The sequence below is a fragment of the Pleurodeles waltl genome, chromosome 2_2 (genome assembly GCF_031143425.1).
Source record: "Pleurodeles waltl isolate 20211129_DDA chromosome 2_2, aPleWal1.hap1.20221129, whole genome shotgun sequence".
NCBI classification, from domain to species: Eukaryota; Metazoa; Chordata; class Amphibia; order Caudata; family Salamandridae; genus Pleurodeles; species Pleurodeles waltl.
This window is the reverse complement of record NC_090439.1, coordinates 1071643537-1071668784: the sequence shown is the minus strand read 5'-3', so window position 1 is coordinate 1071668784 and position 25248 is coordinate 1071643537. Positions and strand designations below refer to the sequence as shown.

General features: G+C 40.9%; 1 protein-coding gene across 19 annotated transcripts in view; it reads left to right on the top strand.

Annotated features, from left to right (window-relative positions):
* PTK2 (protein tyrosine kinase 2) overlaps positions 1 to 25248 on the top strand; it is a 758583-nt gene that overhangs the window by 270328 nt on the left and 463007 nt on the right. For all 19 annotated transcript variants that reach the window (XM_069220826.1, XM_069220825.1, XM_069220824.1 and 16 more), the window contains one exon: positions 12088 to 12254. In XM_069220826.1, the coding sequence (XP_069076927.1) occupies positions 12088 to 12254 (167 nt within the window). The remainder of the gene's footprint in view (positions 1 to 12087; positions 12255 to 25248) is intronic.

Below are 25248 nucleotides of genomic sequence, written 5' to 3'. Positions count from 1 at the left end.
TTAATGAGGAGGAGATTTCCTGGGACAAAATTAGTACCTGTGTGGATGAAGGAAGTAGTTGAGCGATCTAAACGAGAAAAGGGTCAACAAGATGAACAAACCAATAAAGAACAAGTTCACAAGAACATTCAAGTAGGAGATTGGGTAAAATTAAGATGTGCACAGAAGGGAAGAGGCCTGATGAAGTTTAAAGGTCTTTATAAAGTTGAATGAATCGCTTTGCTGTGGTTTTAAATAATGGAGAAGTATGGAAAAACAGGAGGGTATCGTTATATCAGAAGGGTGGTGAATGTAAGTCCTGTGAAGATAGCTTTAGTAGTAGTAATCCATTTATGTTGTTGTCAAATGAGGAGTAGTGTCGCTCAGCTCAAAGATCAAACGAAGTTAGAGTGAGTACTAATGAGAGAGGTGATGTAGGAAATATTTTTTTTCAAGCAGAATTGAACCTCACTAATCAGACGTTTGATTTAACGAGCTGTGTAAGAACCCGCAATCCACCTGTATATTTAAGAGATTACATTCAAAGATGAATTACATTCAAGATTGAAATTTGTAAATATTTATTTTGTTTATAAAGTGAGGAGTATGTGTTATGCGCCTAAGTGTTCTCTAGGTGATAAGAATGTATAATGTTACCACTTTAAGTGGAGCGCAGTGCAGGATTCCAAGGAAGACAGTTGATTAAGACGACTGGCTGAGGGAGTGTTTTGGCTGTAGATCTTTCATTTGAATAAACTAGCGCTCACTTCGTAAAGATGTCCCTGTTTCTTCTTATTGGCTACAAGAATTTTGCATGCAGCTCTTTGGTGGCAGTTCATAACTCACTGTGCTAGATTATGATTGTAATTTACGAACTGCACCGTAACAAGAGGATCGCTGTGACAAAAGCAGTATCACCCTGAGCTCTGCACAGAAAATCCTGTTCTGTGATCTGCATAGTACACCTTCTTTGCAGCAGGCATATTAACCCTCTGCGCTACCTCAGGTGAGTCAAAACTGCCACTCGACAAATCCCCAATCTCTCTCCAGCAGGTACATTAATCACAGTTATCTTGGCACTTTTATTGTTGCCTGAAAACGTTTGGATATACAAGGAACTCTGCAGTGCTTTTAAAACTGAAACACTGCTACAACCCCTATTCAACCCCTTCCTTCCCCCCATCCTTCCAGCATCCTGGGGAAACGGTCAGTCCCGCCATGAACTTTACACTCTACCTGAGCCACAGACTAATGATAAACCCAAATCTATGCCTAGTTCAAGTGGCTAAATCTTATGGTCACCCTATAACTGAAGGAAAAATGTACCCTTGCAGCTCAAACTGCTGATAAGAACCACACGGTGTACTTGTTAGTAGATAAACCTATTAAAATCGTATAAAAGATTAGGCTACTATTTTAAAAATTAACATCCGTTCACATGTTTACATTTTCGCAGAATACGCTTAACCTGTGTTTTTAACATAAAAATGTTCACAGCATTCAAATATGTCAACTTTATTGGGATTCGTGTTTTAGGTGTTTGTCTCCTCTACAAATACCGTCACCCCCGTGGTTGTGCGTTCTCTTTCTACACCTTGTACACAGAAGTTCCTGGGGTGGATGGGTGTGTGTGTGTGTGTGTTTTGGTACTCTATTCTATTGCAGTTGTAATTATCATTGGCTTCATACCCTTGGGATGCACCAAAATGCATGTGTGGCTGGTCATAATAATAAATTGTTCTTGATCCAGTAACTTGTTAGTTTTATAGTACTTGACACTGCCCTTCTAAGCACGGTAACTAAAAGGTGCTTGAGATATCAATAGACTAGAATGCTGTTTCTGCCTTGCGGGGTTTCGGATTTGTGACTTTGACATTAGCGCTCATGGCTGGAGCAAGCAGTAACTCAATGTGCCATGTAGTTGTCCTCAGCCTCCCTGATGGAAGAATGGCCAGGGGCCAACCTGGCACCGAACACTAGCAATAAATGTGCATCTGCAGAGGTGGAATAATTCTCCAGGCATCAGTTCTGTATATTTTATTAGACAGTAGACTTTTGCTTGTAAAGCCAATATCCTAACTGTCAAGCTATTTTAAGACTGCCAGTTCAAAAACTAGGGTGTAATAGCTACAGGTCGGTAGGTGATCACTGTGACACCGCCATACACGGTTAAAAATGCATTTCATTTGGGCATTGCATCATATATTTGTGGATTATGTTCAGTGTGATCATTTCTGTACTCGGAATCTGTTCTTTACTTGTGCTCCATTTAGCCTCAAGAATGTTTATCCAATGAACGTCTCTTCCGTCCATTTGTCGCAGATGGAAATAAAGTGATGTTGTTAGTGTCACAGTAATGTTTGATAGCCCTAGTGAGGGTTCTAAACTCCAAGGTATTTTGGTATGCTCCTTGACACTGAGTGAGACAATACCTTTCTCGCGGTGTGTCCTCCCTGCATCCGAAAGTACACACACCCCAGGCGATAGAAATGCACTCTTTTTAAGTAGTTTCAGTGTAGCATTAGCAAGCAGGCAGCACAAATTATTCAGTTGATGGGATCTTCACATTTTCTGGGACCCAATAGATTGTTTGCAGAAAATAACCACCCTCCTCAACAGATCGCACAACCATTCATGCTATTAGGGCATATCCTGAGCTCATCAACTCTTCTACAGCTTTCAGAAAGGTACTTTTGATTGCTTGGTCTGCATAGTGTCTGCTGTTGCTACTGATTCGTCCCCGGTCTGGTTCTGGTGGCAGACCGTGTTTGCTAAGCGCTTCTCCAGTGTCCTGGTTGCAGTGAGTGTAGGCCGAGGATGCACTGTCTTTGAGGATTGCCAGGGCATACCTTCTGGTAGGGTTTACTTGCATAGGCCATGAATTCGTACTCCAAACGCTGCCCACCACACAAGAAAACCCTCTCCGATCAGGTCTTACTTAAATATTTGCATTTGGCACGTAGCTGTAACGTGGGGCTATGTAACCCACCGTACCCTGTGGTGGTGCTGAAATAAACCATAGCGCCAGTTTCCAGTTGCTATTATCTGTCACAGCCTGTCCGAAGAAGACCCACAGATTTGTTAGATAGTTTTGGGTTAAAACGTCAACAGCACGACTGAATCTTTGCATGTCCCTTGACAACTTTCCATGACCTACTTACTGCACGGCGCTCATTGAAACAAACGAAAGGAAGCCAGGATACATGATCAGGGGGAAGACAAACCTGGGCTCCCAGGCCATTCTCTTCAGTGCCTTTCTCTGTTTACCAACAAATAAAAGAATTGCAACAATTTGATGCCTGGCAGTAGATCATTCAGCAAAATCTACTCATTTTAATTAATTTACATTGTGTGAAATGCCCCACGGAGGGGCGCAGGGTGCCAGAGAAGATAAAAACAGTTCATGACATAATATAACACATAAAACGTAATTCATTTTCAATTAAGGGAACGTTTGATTCGGCTCTGTCATAAAATGAAAACATGCAATTACTAAAAACAAACCTTTAATTAAAAAGAATCTAAACGAATTCCAACGCCCTGCTGGCAGGAAAACAATCATGTTGGCCTGTTACCTCTTCATAGCACCAGAATTTCCAACCACAAATAAGGCTGGGGAAATGAATGAAAACATTAACCGTATGCGTGTCTAAGCAAAGGGTGTTTCACTCTTCATGAATAAGAGCTGCTTAAATGCCAGTTTACCCCGAGGTCGGGTCGCCGAGTGAGAGAATGTTTGGGAGGTGTATGTAAGTTTCTTAATCTTTGGAACTCAATGCAGCAGTTAGCGATGGACAACGTTTGCCGTGCGGAGATTACCTTGCTTGTCTAATAGACCTGGAATAGGAAGAAAAACGGAAAATACCAGTATGTAGTGGGCGTGGTGAGGAATTGATATATTTTTTCTTCAAAAGATTACAGAGACTTTGAGTTTGCTTGATCTGTATTTTTTTTCTTGTGACAGTTCGGTTGCTGTGATACTACATCAACTCTACAGAATATGTTGTGGCTGTTGGAGATTCTGTTTTACTAAATGTCATTCGACAAGTTTTGTAATTGTGCATTTGATGAATCCATTAGACTTCACAGGTCTGGTATTGCACGGTCTGTCAGTCGTCTTACAGCCAGTGTTGTGGCAGCTAATAGACGTGTATGTGTAAAGTAAGACAGTGAAGACAGATTTCCAGTGACATGCCTAAAGAATCTATCTTTTACCCTATTTAGAAATTTAGATAGGGTGGCACTTTAAGAGCGTTAGAAGATAAACATTTGTCAGTAATTTGAAAATGGAGTATGAAACGAGTATTTTGCATTGATCATGGTACGACAAACGGTACATGATTTATGTATGTGAAGCCTCTTTCCGGAAACTACGCTAACTCTGATGGAGACTGGGTTTTATCCTTCTACATTAGTGACTTTGAATCAAGTATTGTACAATGCCCGGGCAGTGGTGGTTGTGTGGGTGATTACTGAAGAGTTTTTGCCCATAATTGTGATATCAAATCCCACACCCCTTCACCCTCTACCTTATAACTTGGGGAGCTGATGCTAGAGGATTATTTGGAAGTGACTGTCCCAAATACCGCTGAACACTTGTTTTAACCACCTGCACAAATTTCTTTTAATTGCGTCATGCGCCAGTTGGCAGGGGAACAACAAATCTCTACTTACCTATCTTGCGTGATGCTACCCGAGCTCCTCCTCCCTGTACCTTATAGCTTGAGGAGGCGATGCGTCAGTTTTCCAAGCGTGTCACCGAATTGCGATTGACCCAGCAGGCTGCCAATTTTTAGATGTACAATTTTAGAAAGGCAGTGACCACCTTGCAAATTATCGCGTAGAAAGTATGTCCAGTCCTGTTAGATCACTGATGCTCCGCTGGTGTAAAGGTAGGAACGTGAGAGGTAAAACCCGAAAAATTAACAAGTAACCATTGTCCGATGGAGGAGGTTTGTTGGAAGACATTGTAAAACAAGTTAATGAAGCAGTGGTATCAAAAACGTGGGAACTCACCGGATATCTTGCTGGGGGAAATCATGCATGAAGTAGGTGCTGTAGGTAGCTATTCCATACCCTTAGGTTATTGAAAATCACCTGGGAAATAGTTCATGTTCCTCACCTAGACTCATGCAGTCTGAGATGTGTAAAGCATAAAGTAGCGGTGTTATTGACCACACAGAATTGATAAGTAGGAGATCAAGGGCTTCTTTCGAGCCACAGAAGGTTCACAAAGATTTGATTGTTCCAGCTCCTGCATTCCCACCAACCCCTAGATTTATATTAGAAATTGTGAATCTGATGTAGCAAACATTGCATTGAATCTTGAACTACTGCTCTATGCACATAAAAATAAGTTAAAATACACCTCTTGACAGAAATGAACTTGAAAATGCAGGGATCAATATTGAACACATCATCTGATGATTTGACTCCTGCAAGAGTATGTGGGGAAAGTACTGGCCGGGTACACAACTGTGTATTTCTTGTAGGTTGATATTAAATAAATGAAGTCAGAGGGACTGTTGGCAGTGTGTGCCATCTTTACAAATTCAAACTCAGCTGCATGGTGTTATGTGTAGGAGTAGCATCGTATGTCAGCTTTCTCAATCAGGCACCAAAAGCTACAAGCATAATGTTCAGCAAGGACTAATACACTTGGCTAATATTGGAATAAATATGAGAGGCTTCACAGGGTCCACTTCAAACCTGTAAAATCTAGTTCTGAAATAGTTGTGTGAGGGAAGCAAAAAAAGTCAAGTGTCATCCAAAAGAGTGGAAAGATTAATACCATAATGCCAGTGGCAGCTGAAACGTCAAAGGGTACCCATGAGTATCAATCAAGCAGGACAATGTTACTGTTTTAAAGGTAAACTCTCTCAGTACTGTGCTATTGGGGGATGTTGTATTTGGATATATGAAGGAAAGGCAGCTCAAATTAAGGCCTCTAGTCTAAACTTCTCAAAGGGGTTGTTGCTTTACACACATTGTAGAACTTGGAGAGCTCACCACATAGAACTTAAAATAGCTTTTCTTTGTTACGTCTAGGGGTTGGTAAATGATAAAACTAATGAGATCAAGTCTGTTATTCTGGACACAGAGCAGGACTTAATACGAGCTGGTATGCAAATCATCAGTCTCGAACAGGGGTCTTCAAACTGGGGGACAGGCCCCCCTAGGGCGGGCCTCAAGTGATCCCAACTGGGGCACCAGGCTGTAGCCCAAAGATGCATTATGCAGATAACAGTGCTCTTTCTTACGCAGAAAATAATTTATTGTATTTTTAAAAAGGTAACAGAACTTAACTACAATGTTTATATAAGTCTAGACACATTTAAACATTGCCACCTTAGTAGAATAATTGTGGAAACAAATCTGAAGGGGGCCTGATGATTTTTATTTCCCTTTCACCGGGGGGTGCAGCATTAAAAAGTTTGAAAAACACTGGTCTAGAAGATGCTGATTGCTCACTGATTAAGAGAGGGTTGGTAGGTCAGTTTGTTCACATGTTGTTATTAAAGCATGGATGTATTATAATGAATCAGCCAGACTTTGTTGAAATTTATGGCAAAACTAGACCAAAGCAACATCAACAATTGGATCCTTCAATGAGGACTATTACGGGAAGTTATAGTAATCTACAAATTGTATTACTAAATATAAATGTGACAGATAGGGATAGGGATCTAGAATACTGAAAGTTACCTCCGGAGAGTGGGTGTTTGCCTAAAAACTGTGGCCGTGGTAATTGGGCATAATCTGTTGGTGGTCTAGTTTCGACAGCTCTGATGTGGCATATGTATATGGTTATGCATCTTTGTAGGATTTGGAAGCTATATGTAGAGTAATATTTTTAAAATCTGATGTGATGCTCCTCTTGGAGTCGTAACTACTGACATGCTCTGATTTTAATTCAAGATTTTAGTGTATCAGCAAAGCCTGCACAAAATTACAATAGAGGACAGTCCCTCAAGTGATGTATTATCTGGTATCTCAGTGAAATGTGCTTTATTATGTTATCTCAATTATATTTTCTATATCCATGAAGCAATTGAATGTGAAATGTAATTGGATTTCGAAGTACTTGAAACTGGTGGGAGCTGCAAACTTTACTGAAAGTCTAAACTTACTTGATCGAATATACAAAGTTCGGTAATGTGTTGTCCTGAAGCAGAGTTGATTGTTGGGATTATTTTCATTTAAAATTGGACCCTCAATCTAGAGATGCCCTGTTAAAAGATGTATTAAACTTGCATGGCCCCTTAATGTAGAGCATCTTTTTCTTTTAATATCTGGTATTTACGCTCAATTTTTTTTATTTGCCTGAATGGTTGTCCTCCTGCTCCTCTGTTGTTTTTGTATAGTTCTGATCTGCAGAAATACATTGCCCCGCGTGATAGTTCTACCAAAAATGGGCTTGCAACAAATATCTGTTTTGTTAAACATACCACCTCGTATTTCTAGGACTTCACCAACTAGCTTATCAGAGAAAGATCCTCCAATTCTTAGTTCAGTAGAACATATTGAAAGTAAATATACATACAAGAAATATCATGGTTTTTTTTCCGAAGGGTTGCAACTTAGTAAAGATATAGGCGGGTATTAGATAACCAACAGTTACATATGTACCTGATGCTGATCCTTCCACTGAATCACTGATGTAGTACATCGCACTATTTCAGGATTTTTTATTGGCACTGGCTTGTTGCCCTTCTTCTTTGTTGTTCTTTTTGGAATGTTGCTCACAAAAGGAAGCAGTTTCATAGGAACCAGGAGAGGGAAGGAAGTCAGAAGCATTCCTGATGGTCAGAAGGTGATTGTCTCTCAAGGGCATTTGTGTCTAGAATCTTTTACAACTGGCCTTGTTAATAAGGGTGTAGCAGAAATATTGAACACATACTACCAACTATCTAATGATCCTATCCGCTCTCTTCATCTTGCTACACTAAACTGATTCCATAAAGATGCAAGGTAGAGTTCTAGTTATATATGAGCAAAGTTTAGTTCTGATTTTGTTCATTGCTGTAATGTCAAGTGGTTGTTCCCTATCTGTTGGAATACTATTATGAAAGAATCTCAGTGGGCTTCATCTGAAGCTTCTTTGAAGGCGGGGGTGCAGCAATTGTCTCAGTGTCTACCTTGACAAAATATAGAGAAATTTGGGAAGGCATTGATGAATCCAATTTTCTGCTCATTATGTTTTAAGGGAGTTTAAAATTTGACTCAAATCGTCTCTGCAAATGTGATGGACCTACATTGGAGATAAATAAAATCAATATTTGTAAATGCAGTATCCAAGCGACTCAAGAAGCATTGATTTTCCTACTTAATTACCAAAAAATGTTTTTCTTAATTAGTAAAAAAAAAAAAAAACAGTTGTGTGTTTTTACTGAGTTGGCTCGTTTGAAAATTAAATTGTACATACACAATGCACAGTTTCAGCATGATCAGCTAGTCTCTATGCCCCCCCAATACAAACCTTTGCCTCATGCATGAGCAGAGGCAAAGTCTCTTTCTACTATTCGATAATACCTTCTAGTATCCTCATAGCATCCCATCATTCTCTCAGTTCATTATGGTACCAGAAATTAAGGATCCCAAAAAAGCTTAAGGGATCCCGCTGTTCTAATTAATGTTAGAGACAATGTTTGAACTTCAAGGTGATCTAGTCGCGGTTTCCAGCAAATCATATGAAAGCATATCCATAGCTATCAGTGACCAGAGTGCTTCAACCAGTCCCTCAAAGTAGGTGAGGCTGTCTGGCTTTTTAAATGTTTAAAACATTACAATCTTTATAAACCCCGTAACAGCACTGTAAGATGTATTAGTAAATGATTCCATTAACTTAGTGGGTCACTTAAAGTTACCATGATCATGTAAGTGTCACCATGCTTTTGTTGTGAGCTATGGTTTTATCTCGCACTGTGGATGAAGGGAGGGATGGTTTTTTTGGGGAAAAATGGTTAAGAAGTGCTGCAGAAGAAAGCTTCTGTTTTTTCCCCTGCAAATGGCATCAAGAAAAGGGTTTGTAGTGCTAAACTCGCCAGCTTTTAGGAACACGCAGACTTGAATCAGAAAACCACTGTTCAACACAGTTTGGCATTTTACTGGGACATAGCACATTTTTGTTCTGCTTTCAACATCCTTCCAGTTAGTGTTAGAAATGGATGTGAACCCAATGCTAAACATGTCTGAAAAGTAGATAAAATTCTGAATTCCGCAAGGGGTCATTTGTGTAGATCCTTCAAAGTTTTTCCTAAGAAAATAGCAGTTGAAAATAAAAAATAATGCAATTGAGTTGGAAAAAAAACAGCCATTGTGTCTACACTTTAATCTGTAACTTCTTATAACTACGGCAGGTTTTTTAAAAAGCGATATGCCGCTGCGCCTGCTTGACCCTTCTGGTTGCGGGGATATATAGAGCTTGTAGGTTCACCAAGAACCCAAGGTTCCCAGAGCCACTAATTAAGCTGCACTTTGCAATGTTTTTTTTTATTGTCTACCGGGTGGATCGTAACTCATTTGGTAAAATATGAAGAGTGAAACTTAGGTACCAAGGAAACATAAGTATCTCCAAAATGGGCACAAGATAAGGAGTTTAGGAGCAGTGGTTATTTGCACATCTCTGAATTTGATAGTACCCATACTAGCATGTGAATTAGAGGGCATTTCTCAAAATGACTTATTTCTTGCACACTGTCTTCTTACATTTGGAAGACACAAATGCAGAGGAAAACAATTGGTAATGACACTTGTTCTACTATTCTGTGTTTCCCCCTAATGCTTCCATTAAACATTGTACCTCACTTGTGTTGTTAAGCCAGGTGCCAGCAACAGGAGACGGCCCAAAACTCAACGTGGACACAGCACATTTCTCCACTGAAAACTGACACTTTTTTGCAACGTGCCTAGCTGTGGATCTTGGGTCTTTGCTCAGCTGGCACCTACGGAAACCTAGCAAACCTGCACATTTCTTAAAACTAAACACCCAGTGAAGTCCAGGACGGGGTGACTTGTGTGGCTCCTGCCAGGTTCTGTTACGCAGAATCCCTTGCAAACCTCAACATTTGCCTAAAAAGACACATTTACGCCACATTTCTGTGATGGAGGATTCCAGAACTTGAGATGAGCCACCAATTTCCTACCACCCAGCGTTCCCCTTGGTCTTCTGATAAAAATTACACCTCACTTGTGTAGGTGGGCCAAGTGCCTGTGACAGGGAAGGGACAATAATGTGGAGAAATTGGGGGTGGTATGGTGGGTGGGAGGAGGCCAATGCGGGTCCAAAAGGGCAGTTTCTTAAAAGAAAGTTTTTAAGCTGACTCTGCTTTGGGCACCCTCACAGGCTATTGCCCCTATCAGCCACCCGGGGAGGCAAAAAGACAGTTTTATATTAAGAAAAAAAAAATGAAGGGGGAGAAAACCCACCTCTGTCCTTAAAAGATTGGACAAGATTGTGATGGATAGTTGGAGATTATTTACAAATTACATTTTCTCAGTAAATTCCAAAATAAACTGTGTTGTCACTGAGGTTGCAGACCAGTACATTCTGTTTGTGTAAGGTAGATTATTATATGCCACCATGGACCGTGTGTGAGCTGGGGCAGTACCCAAAAGTCTGTCCAGTTAGTGTCATTTTGTACGCAGTATGAGATAGGTTACAAAATTGTAGCAAGAGTCGCCATTCACTGAGATTGCAAGACAAGTGTTCAAACCTTTTTGGAAGGTAAAAATAGAGACACAGTGGAAGTGGTGGATGCCCTAGAGCATGGGTACTCGCAGACATTTTCTCAGGGGCCACAAAGTTTGGTTTGTGATGTGACCGAGGGCCGCATTGATGCTAGCAGGGTGGCGGGCGTCGGCGCGGAGGGTGGTGGGGGGTTTGCAGTATGGTGGTGTAGGAGAAGCAAAGCATATACATCTAGTGGCTGAAATGCATAATGTGAAACCAGAAAACCTGCTATGAATCCTGGCTTCCCCCCTTTTGCAAAATGTGTGATCCTAGACAATTCTTTTATTTCACTTTCTCTCCTTTTTCTTCATTAGTGCATGTCAGGGAATCTCAAAATACATGAGTTCAGGATATGCGCTGTACAAGACCTTCTCCTGTGTTTGATTTAATAAATTATCATAATGTTTATGTGTAATAGGAACCCAGGCCACCCAAAGAGTGAATATGAAAACCAACTTGCCTCTTAGTTCAGTGTTGGCATTGTTTTCAAGGGGGGAATGAATGTATCCGGATTTATGTTTGAAAACCATCACTTAGAAACAAAATGTTTCTCCATGCACTGATATAATCTGATGTACTATGTTGAAATTACTCTGCATGTTAATGATAAACAGTTTTTGATTTTTGAAGAGCCCTAATTGTATTTTCACAATTTTGGTGTAGAATGTCTTTAAAAATAAAGGTGTTCCTTCAGGTGCTGGATAACGTAGTTTCTTTGCCTCCGAATAACATTTAAATAAAGGCTTGCCTTTTATTTAACATATTTTAATCATTGTGCAGAGCTGAGTAAACAGAAGCCCAGTTCTGCTGTTGAGCAGGGGGCCGCATGTAAAGGTCAGGAGGGCCGCATGCGGCCCCCGGGCCGTACTTTGAGTATCACTGCCCTAGAGAATCTATGGTACGCCATGATTAGTAAGGTGAAGGTCTCAAGTCTCATACCAGAAGAGGTTGGCAAAGAACAGCGGGTGTCGACCATATTTTACCTTTTTGAGTATAAAGAGGGCAGAGTTTTCTGTTCTCGCCAAAACTTCAGGTCACTTTGAAATGTGCTAGTAGGCCGAAAACTTAGTTTGTTTGATTTGGGATTTTTGTAACAGGTAGCCGACCAACTGTGACCTCGTGTAATACATCCACTATATGTGCCTTTTTGCTCAGCATACCTATCTGCATTTGTCTGTTGTAAAACCAGGAACTATGTTCTATTTGCCATCTGTCAAAAAAAAAAAAAAATCTAAGCCAAACGTACTCGCCGCTTGAGCACTGAGTGGGTGATACCATGTGTTATACTGTGTCTAATCAATGCATTTTGTTTGCTCGAATTAAGATATCTAGTGTTTAGATTCTCATGGAGAATGTGCATTTTTCTTCTTCTCCAGGGCATCATTCAGAAGATTGTAGATAGTCACAAGGTGAAGAACATGTCCTGTTATGGGCTGCGCCTCAGCCACCTGCTGTCGGAGGAGGTCCACTGGCTTCACCCCGACATGGGGGTGTCCCACGTGCGGGAGAAGTACGAATGTGCACATCCGCCCGAGGAATGGAAGTAAGTTGAAACACGTTCTTTGCATTTGCTTCTTCTTCTCTTTAGCTCGTGTATTAATCAGCAAGCGGCACAAGGGTGACATTTTATTAATTCGTAAAACATTTTCCAGAGAGACTGATTAAGTGCTTGGCCTTTCAGTCAGTGTCACTGAGTTTCCTCATGTCAACTTTCACTCTGATCACCACCACCATAGCTCGGTTACACCTAGGAAGGGAACAGAGAATTGAGAGGATTCGTGGCAAGGCGGCCAAGATGTGGACAAACAGACTATAAATGGGGTTAGTGTTGAGGTTCCGCTCGTGGGAGTAAAGGAGCTTCGCAGGTCTGTCTTCGGATGCGCTGTTGAGACCTCTTATTAATGTGCTACATCTGCATCAGAGTTTTGATAGGTAACCGTTCTCATTTGAATAATCCCTAGTTGCCCAGTAAGGTTCCTGGTGATCCTTCTATAATGTAACACATGTCTCTAGCCTCTTTGCATCATTGGCCACCAAAGCTGGACTAGCTCTGATTTCAAAGTCTGCAAAAACAGCAGTTCTCAAACACCTCTACCATCTCTTTCCCTTCTTGGACACACTTTTGCCATCTAATTCCTCTCACTTTTCAGTTTCCCATTGCTTTTTATTCCTTTCTTTTGTTACTTTTTAAATTGACATTTGGAAAAAATAGCTTTTTGTGACTGCAGGACCTTCTGGACAGAATGAGATATTAGGTTGACACACGTATTGGCACAGTATTACTTGTTATGGCAAATGGCCCTTGGTTATTTAATTTTCTTTTTTCTTTTGTGATGACCATAAGTATTTTTGCTCTAGAATACTCCACAGGTTAGTGCGTAGTGCACTTAGAATAGAGCATGGTACATGCATCCCGCTGAACTCAGGCATGTCATCACGACCTACCATGAGGCTGCAGATGTGCTCTTAATTAATACAACCGCCTATAGAACCCTGTGCAGACAGCACAAGCACAGGCTCGTCGTAAAGTTGGGAGTCACTGCGCCATAACAGCACTTACAGCTAAATAAAAACACACTTGAAATTCAGACAAAACATTCAAGGGACGAACACCTCACACGTAGTTGGGACGAAATGAATTTGCATGTTTTTTGTGAAGCTGTGCCACCGTGCTCTTGCGCATCTTTTTAGAGTAAGGAAAGCACCCCTGCCTGGTAGGAATATAAACCTTGTTCGAATGCACAGTTGTCGAAAAATCAAAAATGCAGATGCATGTTGTACATTAACTTTTGTTAGAATAGTTTATTAATTGAATCTTCTGGAAAGGTTTTCATGTGTTTATTTTATTAAAAGCCATGTTGAGTGGTAAAAACCTCTTAAAACATAAACATGGATATAACAACGAATTCTTTTGTCTGGCGTGACCACCACCATTTGTGATTGTGGGATACAGCTGTGAGGCGGTGATGAAGAAAAGTTAAACAGTTGTTGGGTAAATTGCAGTCCAAATCAAATTTAGCCAAGGATGATCAAATAAATTATGAGTATTTAAATGTTCTTCTCTACTAAATGCAATGGTAAGGAGCTGGTGAAACCCAGTGAAGGGGATTGAGATTGTTCATACTGATTCTCATCTATGTTTTTGAGTTGTTTCAATTTAAGTGGGCTTCATCTCCTTTGAGATTAGTGTTGATACGTTTTGGCCCTTTGTTAGTTTGTTAGGGTCGCTTAAAGACTTGGTGTTCCTTACTCTTGTTTTTAAAAATCAGGTTTTAATAAGTATTATTTTAATGGACATTTTAGGGCATACCTTTGTTGTTCAATGGGAATTAGGAGCTGCTTTCATGTTACTCTGAGAAGAATCGGTCTCACCTGGAGTGGCTCATGCTTTTTTTCTACGGCATCTCCTCAAAGACCAATTCATCTGACACTTTTGGGGAGTGCCCCGGGTTAGTGAACGCTTCTTCTGTAATTAGCCATGAGAGCATTATCAGACTGGGCGATTCAGATCGCTTTTTCCCCTACCAGACTACTTGTTAAGTGAGTGTTGGTTTAGTGTGTCATGTGTTGCGATGGTGTGGTATGTTGCTTTATGAAGGGTGGACCGCTGTTGGACACTTAGCTAATTCTAGATATGATGCCTCTGAGATATGTTTGAGCCAGTCACGCAGTCTCCTATTTTCAGAGAAGAGATTGCGGAGCTTATGAACTTGACTGCGCTGATCTCGCCGACATCACCCCTAATAAGCTAATACCGGCCATAGGTGGTCATTGTCCTACTGTTTTTAGTGCCTAGTCCGAGGGACCTGTAATAACATTTGGGATTTTTACTCTAGTCCAAAAGGTGCAACGATCTTTGAGGTTTCCTTGGCTATCATGGTGTTTAGTATACTGTTATACTTACCTGTTAATAAAGTCCTATTTACTTAAAGTTTTCATTCAACATTAAAGTTATTAAGTGTTGTTTATTGTATAATACTGCATTCAGTATTCCTATTTATGATTTTTCATGATTGTTAGACTGGTTAACTGCTAGATGGAAGTACTTTCTCATTTGACTTGGAGTCCATATTATGCGGACCATAGGACTTCAAGGGTAATCAAACGTAAACACTCATAAGGCCCAATAAACTCTGCACCAAGACACCATCATACAACGGCACACATCTTAACAGAGATCAAAACACGTACTCAAAACACTTCAGGTAAGTCAGCAGATGAATATGAAAGCTCCACAGCATCAACCAATACGCCCAGGTTAAAAAAAGAAAAAGAAGTTAAAAAAAAATATATATATATTTATGTATTACCCAGTGGTGGTTGCCATTGGGTAGCTGTAGTTAGAACCATGTTTCCAGAGGTAAAACGCTTTTGGGTTTGGCTTTTATATTGGCGCCGATTGATGAATTGTCACCAAACCAAAAAAAAAATGCTCATCCACCTCAGCTCCTTCCTGGAGAGTTTAAGGGTGATCACTAAAGGGAGGACCTAAAAAAAAAAAAGAGGGGGGGCAAAATACGTTTTCCACATTCATTTTTCCGTAGGAAAATTAAACACAGCTGTTTACCCCAAATTTGTCAGAAAACGATATCTTGGTCCAGAAAGGGTACATTTAGTGATTTTGTGTAAATACATTGTCGTTTTTGAAGAATGAAACTTCAATTATTTTATGCTCTGGAGAATCGACGGGGCGATAGATCTCACGATGAGATCTGTACAGCTGCCACCACATCAACAAAGATGTAGCGATAGCCATTTAGGGCTCGAGACTCTGTCCCCTGTACTGAAACAAACTATTTAAAAGCATGTAGTATCAGGGTAGGGATACCCTTCCCCCCAGGCCTGGTGTCTGTTATGTTTAACCTGAATTTGCCGTGGATCTGAGAAATTATGGTCAACATTTTTAAAACAAACTTTAATACAACAATTCAACCCCAAAGCGGCAGGTTAGCCCTAGCACATTGTATTTTATAGGGGGATTGTATATCCCCCTCTCCGAACCACTGTGAGGCCCCGGGGACCCATTCCTTTCTGGCTGATATATAATTAAAGGACTGAGGCATACAGCAACCCAACCCCCCTCCCGGCCACTTTGTAAACTAAGGAAGGGTGGCCGCAGGGGATCAGAGGTCCCCAGGGCGTAATAAGGCTCAGGGAGGGGTGCTACGATGCCCTCATCCCCCTTTTTTGTTTTTAACTATATTTGGCCTGGAGGAATGGGGTCCCCAGGGCCTATTAGGGCTTGGACGTGAGGGAGCGGGGCACACAGTCCCTCTCCTCCTTTTTTAACATCTTTATTGTGCTCCACACCGGTGGATGGGGTGTGTAGGGGTGCCAAATGCCCCAAATTATGTTTATGGGCTCCAGCATGTTCTATGCCATCATTGATTACATTAATGCAACATCTGAAATTATATAATTGAAGACAGCACTGTGCACTGCAGGGGCGCCCTATATGTTCCTTCATTATGGGATATTTTTTCTAGGACAGCTGAGGGTGACAGACAGTCTCAGAGAATTTTCAATAATAGAATAATGGCATAAGTACATTTTATATGTATGAATTATTGTAATTATGATGTTACATTTATTTTTTAAATTTATTTCTATACCTGAAAAGGAAACTACAAAACACTTGATTACGTATCCCTTTAGTTGACGTAACAACTCTTTGCAGGATTGAACGTATTTTTTTTTGTCTTGTAATTAGAGCAGTAGCATCCTTTTTGTATGTTAGAATGCAGCAAGAGTTCCTGGGATTTTTGGTTGATGCAAAAACCCAGGAGTTAAAGGCCGCTTATGGCCACTGTTAGTGCGACATTCTTTGTACCTTATTTCAAGATATTTTCCACCATTCTGCATTTACCCATTAATTAATATGGACTTTGCAATGGAAGTACCATTTGAATGGTTGGACTGGGAAGAAACACTGATATACGAGGTTTGATGCAAGTTGTGTTTGATGATTATGTCGGCATGTGTTTGAGTTGTCTGTTTTGTACAATACCAATTCTTGTGGTGGGCTTTGGATGATGGAGTGCCGAAAGCATAACAAAAAAGGTGGTTCCCTCCGTGTGTTGAGTGGAATCAAAATGATGGTAAAGGGAAGGAAGGACAAAACCCAACAAGCATTTACTATTCAACGGGTCTCGCATGTCTCCTGGTTAGAGCTATTTATTAGCAGTTGTAAACTCCCAACCGGACTTTTCTTGCCACATTAAATGGAAAAAAAGAGCGCGATCGCGCTGCTACAGTTCACTCATAGTGAAACGTATCGGCAAAAGTGCAGTTATCTACTTAACCGGCAAAAGTGCAATTAACTATGTAACAGGGTCGATGTCATGGAAAGTGCTCGACTTCTGCCAAGCGAGATCGCGCTGCGAAAAACGATAAATAGTAGTCCACAAACCGGACGGGAAACAGCGAGCCACACATGTTTTCAGTACTTGGTCGCTGCGCTCAAGGAGGGCTAACTACCGGAAAAGGCATGACGTATGCATGCCTTCCACTAATGAAAGCAAGCAGATTTTAAAAGGCAAGCCCACGAACCAATGAAAGACACTGATGTGACATGGGCGGGGCTCCAAGCCCTTTTCTAACTACTAAAGCATCTCACAAGCGCATGCAACGCAGGCTCGACCCTAAAAATGAAAACATGGAAAAGGGACAGCAAGCAGGAAATGGAGCTAGCAGGAGAAAGAAGGGTAAGTAGGTAAAAATAAAGTGAGAAGGGAAAGGATTAGGAGAAGGGAGAAAGGAAGGATGTGGGGAATAAAGGAAACTTAAAAGTAAGGAAGGAAATGTGGAAGGAAAGGTAAAGAGAACAGAGTATTGAAGCCTGCAAGGATGGCTGGAAGGTTGAAAGGATCAATTGGCAAAAGGGATGAAAAGTTTGAGGGGAAAGGTGGACGGAAGAGAGCAGTGAAAGGGCGGATGGGTGGCACTGGGCAAATGGTTGGGCTTGGGAACGGATGGATAGATGAAAGGATGGAAAAACGAAAGGGTGTGGATGGATGAAAGGATGCGTGGATGGATGGAATGGTGAATGAATGTCAGGGTGAATAAAATGGATGGTGGGATGAAAGGGTCGATGGAAGGGAGGGAAGCTGAAATGGTGGCTGAAAGGATAGGAGGATGAATGGATTGATGGGCAGATCTTAAAGTAAAAGGAGCTAGTTTAGAGGGAATTAGGCTTATTTAATTTGCCTTTTCTCGGACATTAGCTTTTTTGGGTTAAAATTTCTTTCTTTGAGAGGAATTAGTAGAGTCATGTAAATGTCACCCTTTTGTATGTATTATTTCATAGATGGAGGAAATTGTGCCAGACTCACACAGAACAGAACCAGTATTTAGTGCTTTAAAGACGCTGTACTGAGAAGGCTTTCTAGCGGCGCAAGAAAATAGATTGTAATTATTTTCTGTGCATGAATTATTCATTGTCTAGTTACTTTTACTGTGTACAGTTTAAGAGCATGTAGCAAATAATACATTTTTATTACCGGAGAGATTTGTTCTGAATAATCATAATGTTGCTGCCATATTTGTAATTATAGTAAATTAGATGGTACAAATGTCAGAAGGCATAAATATTGAAATTAGCTCCTGGAGACGAGGAAAGCGCAACGTTTTTGATTTGTTTTTATAAAGAAAGCAATTAATTTTATTGTTTGTACCTTTTTGTCATTTCAAAATTAGATCAATTTTAATTACACATATGTAACTATAATACAACACAACATTACGTCGTGTCACTAAATGTAATAGTTATATGGGGCAATATCAAATAAATAATTTACCTAATTTTTTTGTAAAGATTATTAAAACATTAACAGTATCACCAAGGCACCTTATCCAGCAGTGCGCCTTCTTTCAGTTCACCACACTTCATAATGTTGCTTCCTCTGTGCACATCTCCCGGCTCCGGGGGGCGTCCTGCCTGTCTCAATCCTCATTTCATACTTTTCATGTGTGCAGTGTTACCTGTTAATGTTACCTGCTGTGACACATAAGAGACTCCTCCTCACGTCTTGAATTCCACGAGAAGCTGAAGATCTGGTCTTTCGAGAAGTCCCACTAGGCCAGAGGTCTGTCTAGACTAACACCCTCCCAGGTGATAGTGCACTCCTACAAATCTTCAAAACCTAGCACACCTGCCTTCTTTTACAAATCTAGAGAATTGTTTTTCAATACACCCTTGACCTTCCAGTGGACTGTATGCTCTAGTTGGCTCTGCTTCACTACAAGAACGATGGAACTTGAACTGGGCTTGTTTTTAGGGTTGATGAAAGGAGCTTTCAAGGTCCTCTGATCTGTAAGAATGGGAAGTGATGGATTCTTCAAGACTTAATGGCATAATATATCTATTCCTTCCAGTGTAAAGTCCGTCTGAAGACCTACTTGATCCCTTTACACAAAAAATGAAGGAATAGTGGATGCTTGTAACTGTTGGCCAGTACCCATTCCTCCTCTGTTCCCATCCTGCTATTACACTGGAGACATATTCACCCCGTAGTCAGCAGTATTGTTTTCTCCTTTGTCGTCCACTCTGTTGAATATCTGTTCCACAGATATGCTAAGTCAACAGATATGCGATAGAGAGCAGTTTGGGCACATACCCTTTCAATCAAATCGAAGCTGTGTATTCCCTGGAAAGTCCTCATCAGTTAATTGTCTGTGTATAACTCCAGAGTCTTTCTGCCATATAGTGGCTTCGGAAAGAGAAGCAGTGAATATATTCAACTTTACTATCGCACTTGAAATGGATGTACTGCACCATGCTTCATTCAGAAACTATCCCTGATTCCAGAGTTGTGTTTTGTTTGACTATGTGGGTTACTGCAATAAGTCTTCCAAAGGTTAGGTTACACTGTGTGCCTGCATATTAGTGTCTTGCCTTTGAGGGTGCTAGTTGAAAATATTGCATGATAGAATTAGATATCCGCTGATCCTACGCCGGGGGAGCCTAACACTCACACAAAAATTAAATTTGTGCCTCCTTATTGCTATGGCTTCCATTGGCCCCCTGAGCATTGATACTGACAGTGACATCAAATCCCAAGCCTAGTGATTACAGCTGGGAAACTGACTTCAGGCAAAATGTTCACATTTACTGTGCATTCTGCAGCCTGATGGTGGTGCATCGATTGAATAAGGACATAAACACCTAGACACCAAAGCTATCCAAAGCATATGGTAAACTTACTTTGACAGATCAGTGATCTGGTTGGTTAACTTACCACGGTTGTAGATAAGTCCATAAAGATTTTACGTAGCATCATGGAGGGGAGCAATAGTTACTCCACAATGATGCCACTTATTTTTTAGGTCGAGCCTCGGCAGCGCACATGCACTGTCTCTCGACATGTTGTAATCTACTTTTGTGGGCTTTCATCCCGCCCATCTCACGCTCATCACTCTCATTCATTCCTTGGTCTGCCTTTCAAAATTCCTTTGATTTTGTAGGTAAATGCATCACGTTTGAGGCCGCTTTGTTACCGCCTTGGTGAGTGACCCTGTTACAGGGATTATTACGCAACCGGCCATATACCTTAGTATGACACGCTTTTTTTTCTTTTGCCTCTTTGCTTCGTGCTCGGTGACCGTATGTTGTTTCTTCCTCGTCCTTGTTTTTGGGCATGCTGCGGTTTGTTTGTGGTGTCTCCGCCCCAAAGGCTGCAAGCTGGTGGGGTTCTTTTTTATTTATTTATTGACGTTTCATACAGTGCAACTCAATTGGAAGAGCGCTTTACATGAATACCACTTCCGTCTGTAAAGTTTCATGTAGTGCAAACTCAATTGAAGGAGCGCTTTACAGGAGTACCACTTATGTACAAGTTTAGTAGTTGAAAATCATACATACTGGCGCATTTTAAACAAAAAAAACACACAAATCCGCAATGCAGCTCTCCTTCTGTGCAGGCCTCAACATGTGTATGGCACTACGCCCTCTGGGGGCTAAATATATAGTTCCACTGCATTACTTTCTGACATTCTCTTTTCATGTGCTTATGCCCTCTAGCGGCAGACTATATGGTTTACATAATCATGTTTTTTCCAGATGCTCTTTTTACTGTGGTGTTCTCCAGGAGCTGTTCTCAGCATTACGGTCAAGATACTACAATATTTGCTGCACTCGAAAACTCGCCCTATAATGCTTTGCGGAGCATTCCTTTTACAAACAATGTTTGCCTGTAACTCACTGTGGTGGTCCTAGAACACTAGGGCCACCATCAAAACGTTCAGCACAACATGATCTTTCTGTCTAGATCATATCTGTGTCCCCACACTAGGTTGAGGGGACCCCAAAATATAATCCCTCCACCATTCAGTGTCTTTTTAAGCTCTCGCATGGCTGGAACTTTTGTTTTACAGCTGGGAGTAGTTTGTGTTTTGAATATTTGCAATTTGTAATATTATTCTAGTAGGCCTATAATGTGTAATGCACTATGCTCTCTAGGTGCCAAATATATGGTTACGTTGCATTACATTCTGCCATTCTCTTTTCAGGTGGTTTTGCTCTCTAGAGGCTCACTTTATGGTTACATGACCACGTTGCTTTGTGGGGCATTCCTTTTGTAAAGCATTTGTGCCCAAAACTCGCAGTGTGGTCGTCCTAGGACAATGGGACCACCATCAAAATGGTCAGCACGACACACACTGTCTAGGTTGTCTAAAGGTCCCCACACTAGGTTAGGGAGGTGGTGGTGGGGGGTAATTATAATATCAATAAATATAATATTGGCAATATTTTTATTTTTTTGCTGCATATAGAGGAAGAAGGTAAATGGAAGTGCATTAGCAATTTGCATGGCCACTGGAATTATGCGGCAGAGAGGACAAAATAACACGACAGGGTTGCCCAATTTGTGTCAAGAAAAGTCCAGTTATACATTTACAGTGCCAATAGCTATAACTCGAGCAAACCTGTTGCATTGCAAATGCTTGTTTTTTGTAATGAGTAGGAGATACGTTCTCTAGTGTGCAGGCTTGTACCTGACCCTGTTCTTCAAACAGTGCTTGTTGATGTCGAAATGCAATCTTTAATTATTTTTTTTTAAAACCAAAAACTATTTTTTCAGAAGTCTTAGAAGATATTGGTACGTTAAACATGCTGCATGTCTGATCAGGAAAGTGCACGTTATCAGGTCATGTGCTTGTGTGTGTACATTTTGCTGATATTGCATGAACAAGCCATTATGGCATCTGCTTGCTTTTCTTTTTCCCTTTTGTCTACTTTGCGGTTTTGGTTGTTCGAAGGAAAGTGATCTTTCCACAGCTGGAGATCATGGTGTAAACGCGACTGTAGACATCTCTTCTTTGAAAGGCTGCACACTGTCTGCTGAAAAGTCAGGCTGTTAGATAACTTAGTTTTTAGGTCGAGCATAGCAGCGCGCAAGTGCTGCTTTTCAGACTTGTTGGTATGTTTCTGGGCTTTTAACCACGCTCACCACTATCTCTCGTTCATGGGCATGCTTTTCAAAAGTCCTTTCTTTTAGTTGGTAACTGCTTTACATTTGTCCCTCCTTAGGGACCGACCCTGTTACGTGGATAGTTGCACGTTTGCCAATAACTTTGACTGCAAGCGAACATCTTTTTCCTTTTGTGTGTCTCCTTCACGCTCACGGCGGCTCTTTGAATCGTCTCGCTTATGTCAACTGTTATACTTTTTATTTTCAGTTTGTGTGGCAAGAAAAGTCCAGCTCGTATTTTACAACGCTAATAGCTCTAACTCGAGCAAATGCAAGACCCATTGCATTGCAAATGCTCATTATATTTTTGTTGTCATGTCATCGCATAGTAAGGTTCGCTTAAATTTTCTTCTCATTAAAAGGCTGTACCTTGGTTATAGCTGTTGTCTTTCGTGCAAAATAAGTTTATGTCCTTTAAATGTAATATAGGAATGTCAGAACTGATCAGACAATAACTGAGGGAATACTTCAGCAACACGAAAGATAACCGGTGTAGTGTGCCCATTGTACAAAGAGTGCAAGCATTATCATTCGAATTAAGAAGTTTAATGTCTAGGGCTTGACATAACTGTTTTTTGCAAGCCCTTTAGTAAAGCAATGTGTTTGCCGATAACATGAATGCACAATAATTTGCTTTCCTAAACGTTATTGACACATCAGTCAATGAGTAATTGGGAAATTGCAGCGCCTACATATAATTTAGGCCAGTTAGATATTTCCATTGCTCATGAAGGAGAGGGTGCCTTGGGGAGTTCCAGCTCGCACTCATGTAGAAGGGTGATTGCTTCTAGGAGTGGGACTGGATATGTTCAGGATAACTTTACTACATTTGAATGTGGTCAGTAACATCCACTTATTGCATATGCTCAGCTTGAGTACAACCAGCCAGACTTACAGCTGTGTTGGGTGTATGAAACTGATTGACGTGGGATGTGAGATCATGTATGCCAAATGTAAACCAAGGAGCAGCAAATCCACACCACAGATTTACAATGTTCAGATAAGATGTAGTTGCATACAGTAATTTCTAGATGAAACTCATTTACATCCTCACTGACGAGCTCTTTTTAATTATTTTGATTACCCCATAGGTTCCCAACCAGTCGATCTCAAGCTACCAGTAGCTTCCAGACACTTTCAGAGTAGCTCACAGCCTTGAGCTCATTTTTAGGTTGAGCCTAGGCAGCGCATGTGCTGTCTCTGCGAGACATACTATGTTCAATAAATGGGCTTTAACCACACCCACTCTTGCCCTTCGTTCTTTGCTGTGCTTGTGTTAAATGCTTCACTTTTAATTGAGCAATGTGCTAACTGGTCCTTCTTTGCATGCTAAGTTCCCACCCAGGGAGCATTCACTAAGAGAATATTTTTCTTGGTCAGCACACTACATCATGCTTCCTTCTGTTACAGCATGTGATGGACCCGCCTCCCTCCTCCCGTCTGGTTTTGCCTTTCATCCCATTTGTGATCCTTTCTCCTAGCGGCTGGGCGCCATGCTTCATGAAATGCTAATATCTGAAAATAAGAATGAATATTGAAAAAAAAAAAGTCTTGTTTTTAATTGTGCAATAAATAAATAAAATACAAAAAAGGCAGCGCATTGGGGGTTCACATTACAAAAATCAAACAACATATTTGTAAGCGAAAAAAACGGAGATCAGTTGTACCATGCCTAAGAACAGTTTATCATGTGTGCTGCCGTGGCCACAGGATGTTTTCCATGTCCGATTCACTTAGGTGGCTGTGGGTGTGTTTAATGTATACAGCTTATTTTCAATAGCTTAGCTTGTGGCTTCTATCGAAATGTCGAGAATGCAGCCGTAAATTTGGGACAGTAAACGGAACAAGCATTGGCATAGCCAGTAGGTCTCGCCTTTGGGCCCTCACAAGTGTTTAACCGTGCAGCACATGGGCACACGGTTAAACTCTTAAAAGGCCCCAAAGGCGAGACCTGTTAGCAATGCCAATGCTTGTTTAAATAAGCACAGGGTCACACATTTCTTTTAAAGTTAGGGGAAGGTTGTGTTTACTTTACATTATTATCATCAGGCTGAAAATAGCAAGGCCTGAAAATGAGCAGTGCCCAGTCAGGTTTATGACCCAGGCTGGGACACAGAGATGAAGGACTGAAGCACTGAAATAAAGCACTCTTAAATAAAAGTCCTGGTCACCTCAGTGTTTAAGCACAAGAATAAAAATATGTTTCTGAAGGCTTTTAAATGGAAGAAAATGAAAAGTTACCTGAATGATTAAGTTAACTATTCATTTCAATTTTCTCCCATTTCAAAATGTCCCATTTACAAGCAGCAGGCCTCCTGTTCCAGCAACCAGTAGACACTGCCATATTTATAATTGAGAGGTACAGTCATTTGTTTGTAAATGGGAAACATTTATAGTGAAGAAAAATAAGTCTTAATGTTTTCTCCATTTTCAGTTAAGCCAATTATGTCTTAAATATTTTATGAAGCATGGTTCTCCACTTTAAATTACTCCCATTTGAGCAAATAGCTATATTTTTCTATTACAAATATGGGTTAAATCTATTTATAGTGTTAAATACAAGATTATACAACATACATCCACCTGACTGGTGGGGATAACGAACAAAACACATGGCGGGTCTACAGGGTGTCGTTTCTGATACTCAAGGGATAATGTGGGCTGCTTGGGTAAGACCCAGTATCCGTAAGTTAACCGGGCACATGAGCTCCTGGAATTTGTCAGATAAGGAGCTTATACATTCTCCCCAGGTTTGCTCAAAGCTCAGCAATGTGTGGGACTTGAGTGTTGTAAGCTTGTCCATACCTAGAAGATCCCATAGTTTACGGAGCCAGTCTAGGTGGGCCGGTACCTGGACAGATCCCCAGTAAGACTTGTTTTGCCGCATTTGGCGCTAAAGTAATGGCTCGCCCCTTTGGTGGCTGCAAATGGTATGTGAGTGGATTAGGTAGTCCTAAGAGTATGTAGTTAGGGAATCTGGGATGGTCCGTGTTCCATGTCTTATTACATTAGACAATACCTCCGTCCAGAATGACTGAATCTTAGGGCAATGCCACAGTACATGCATAA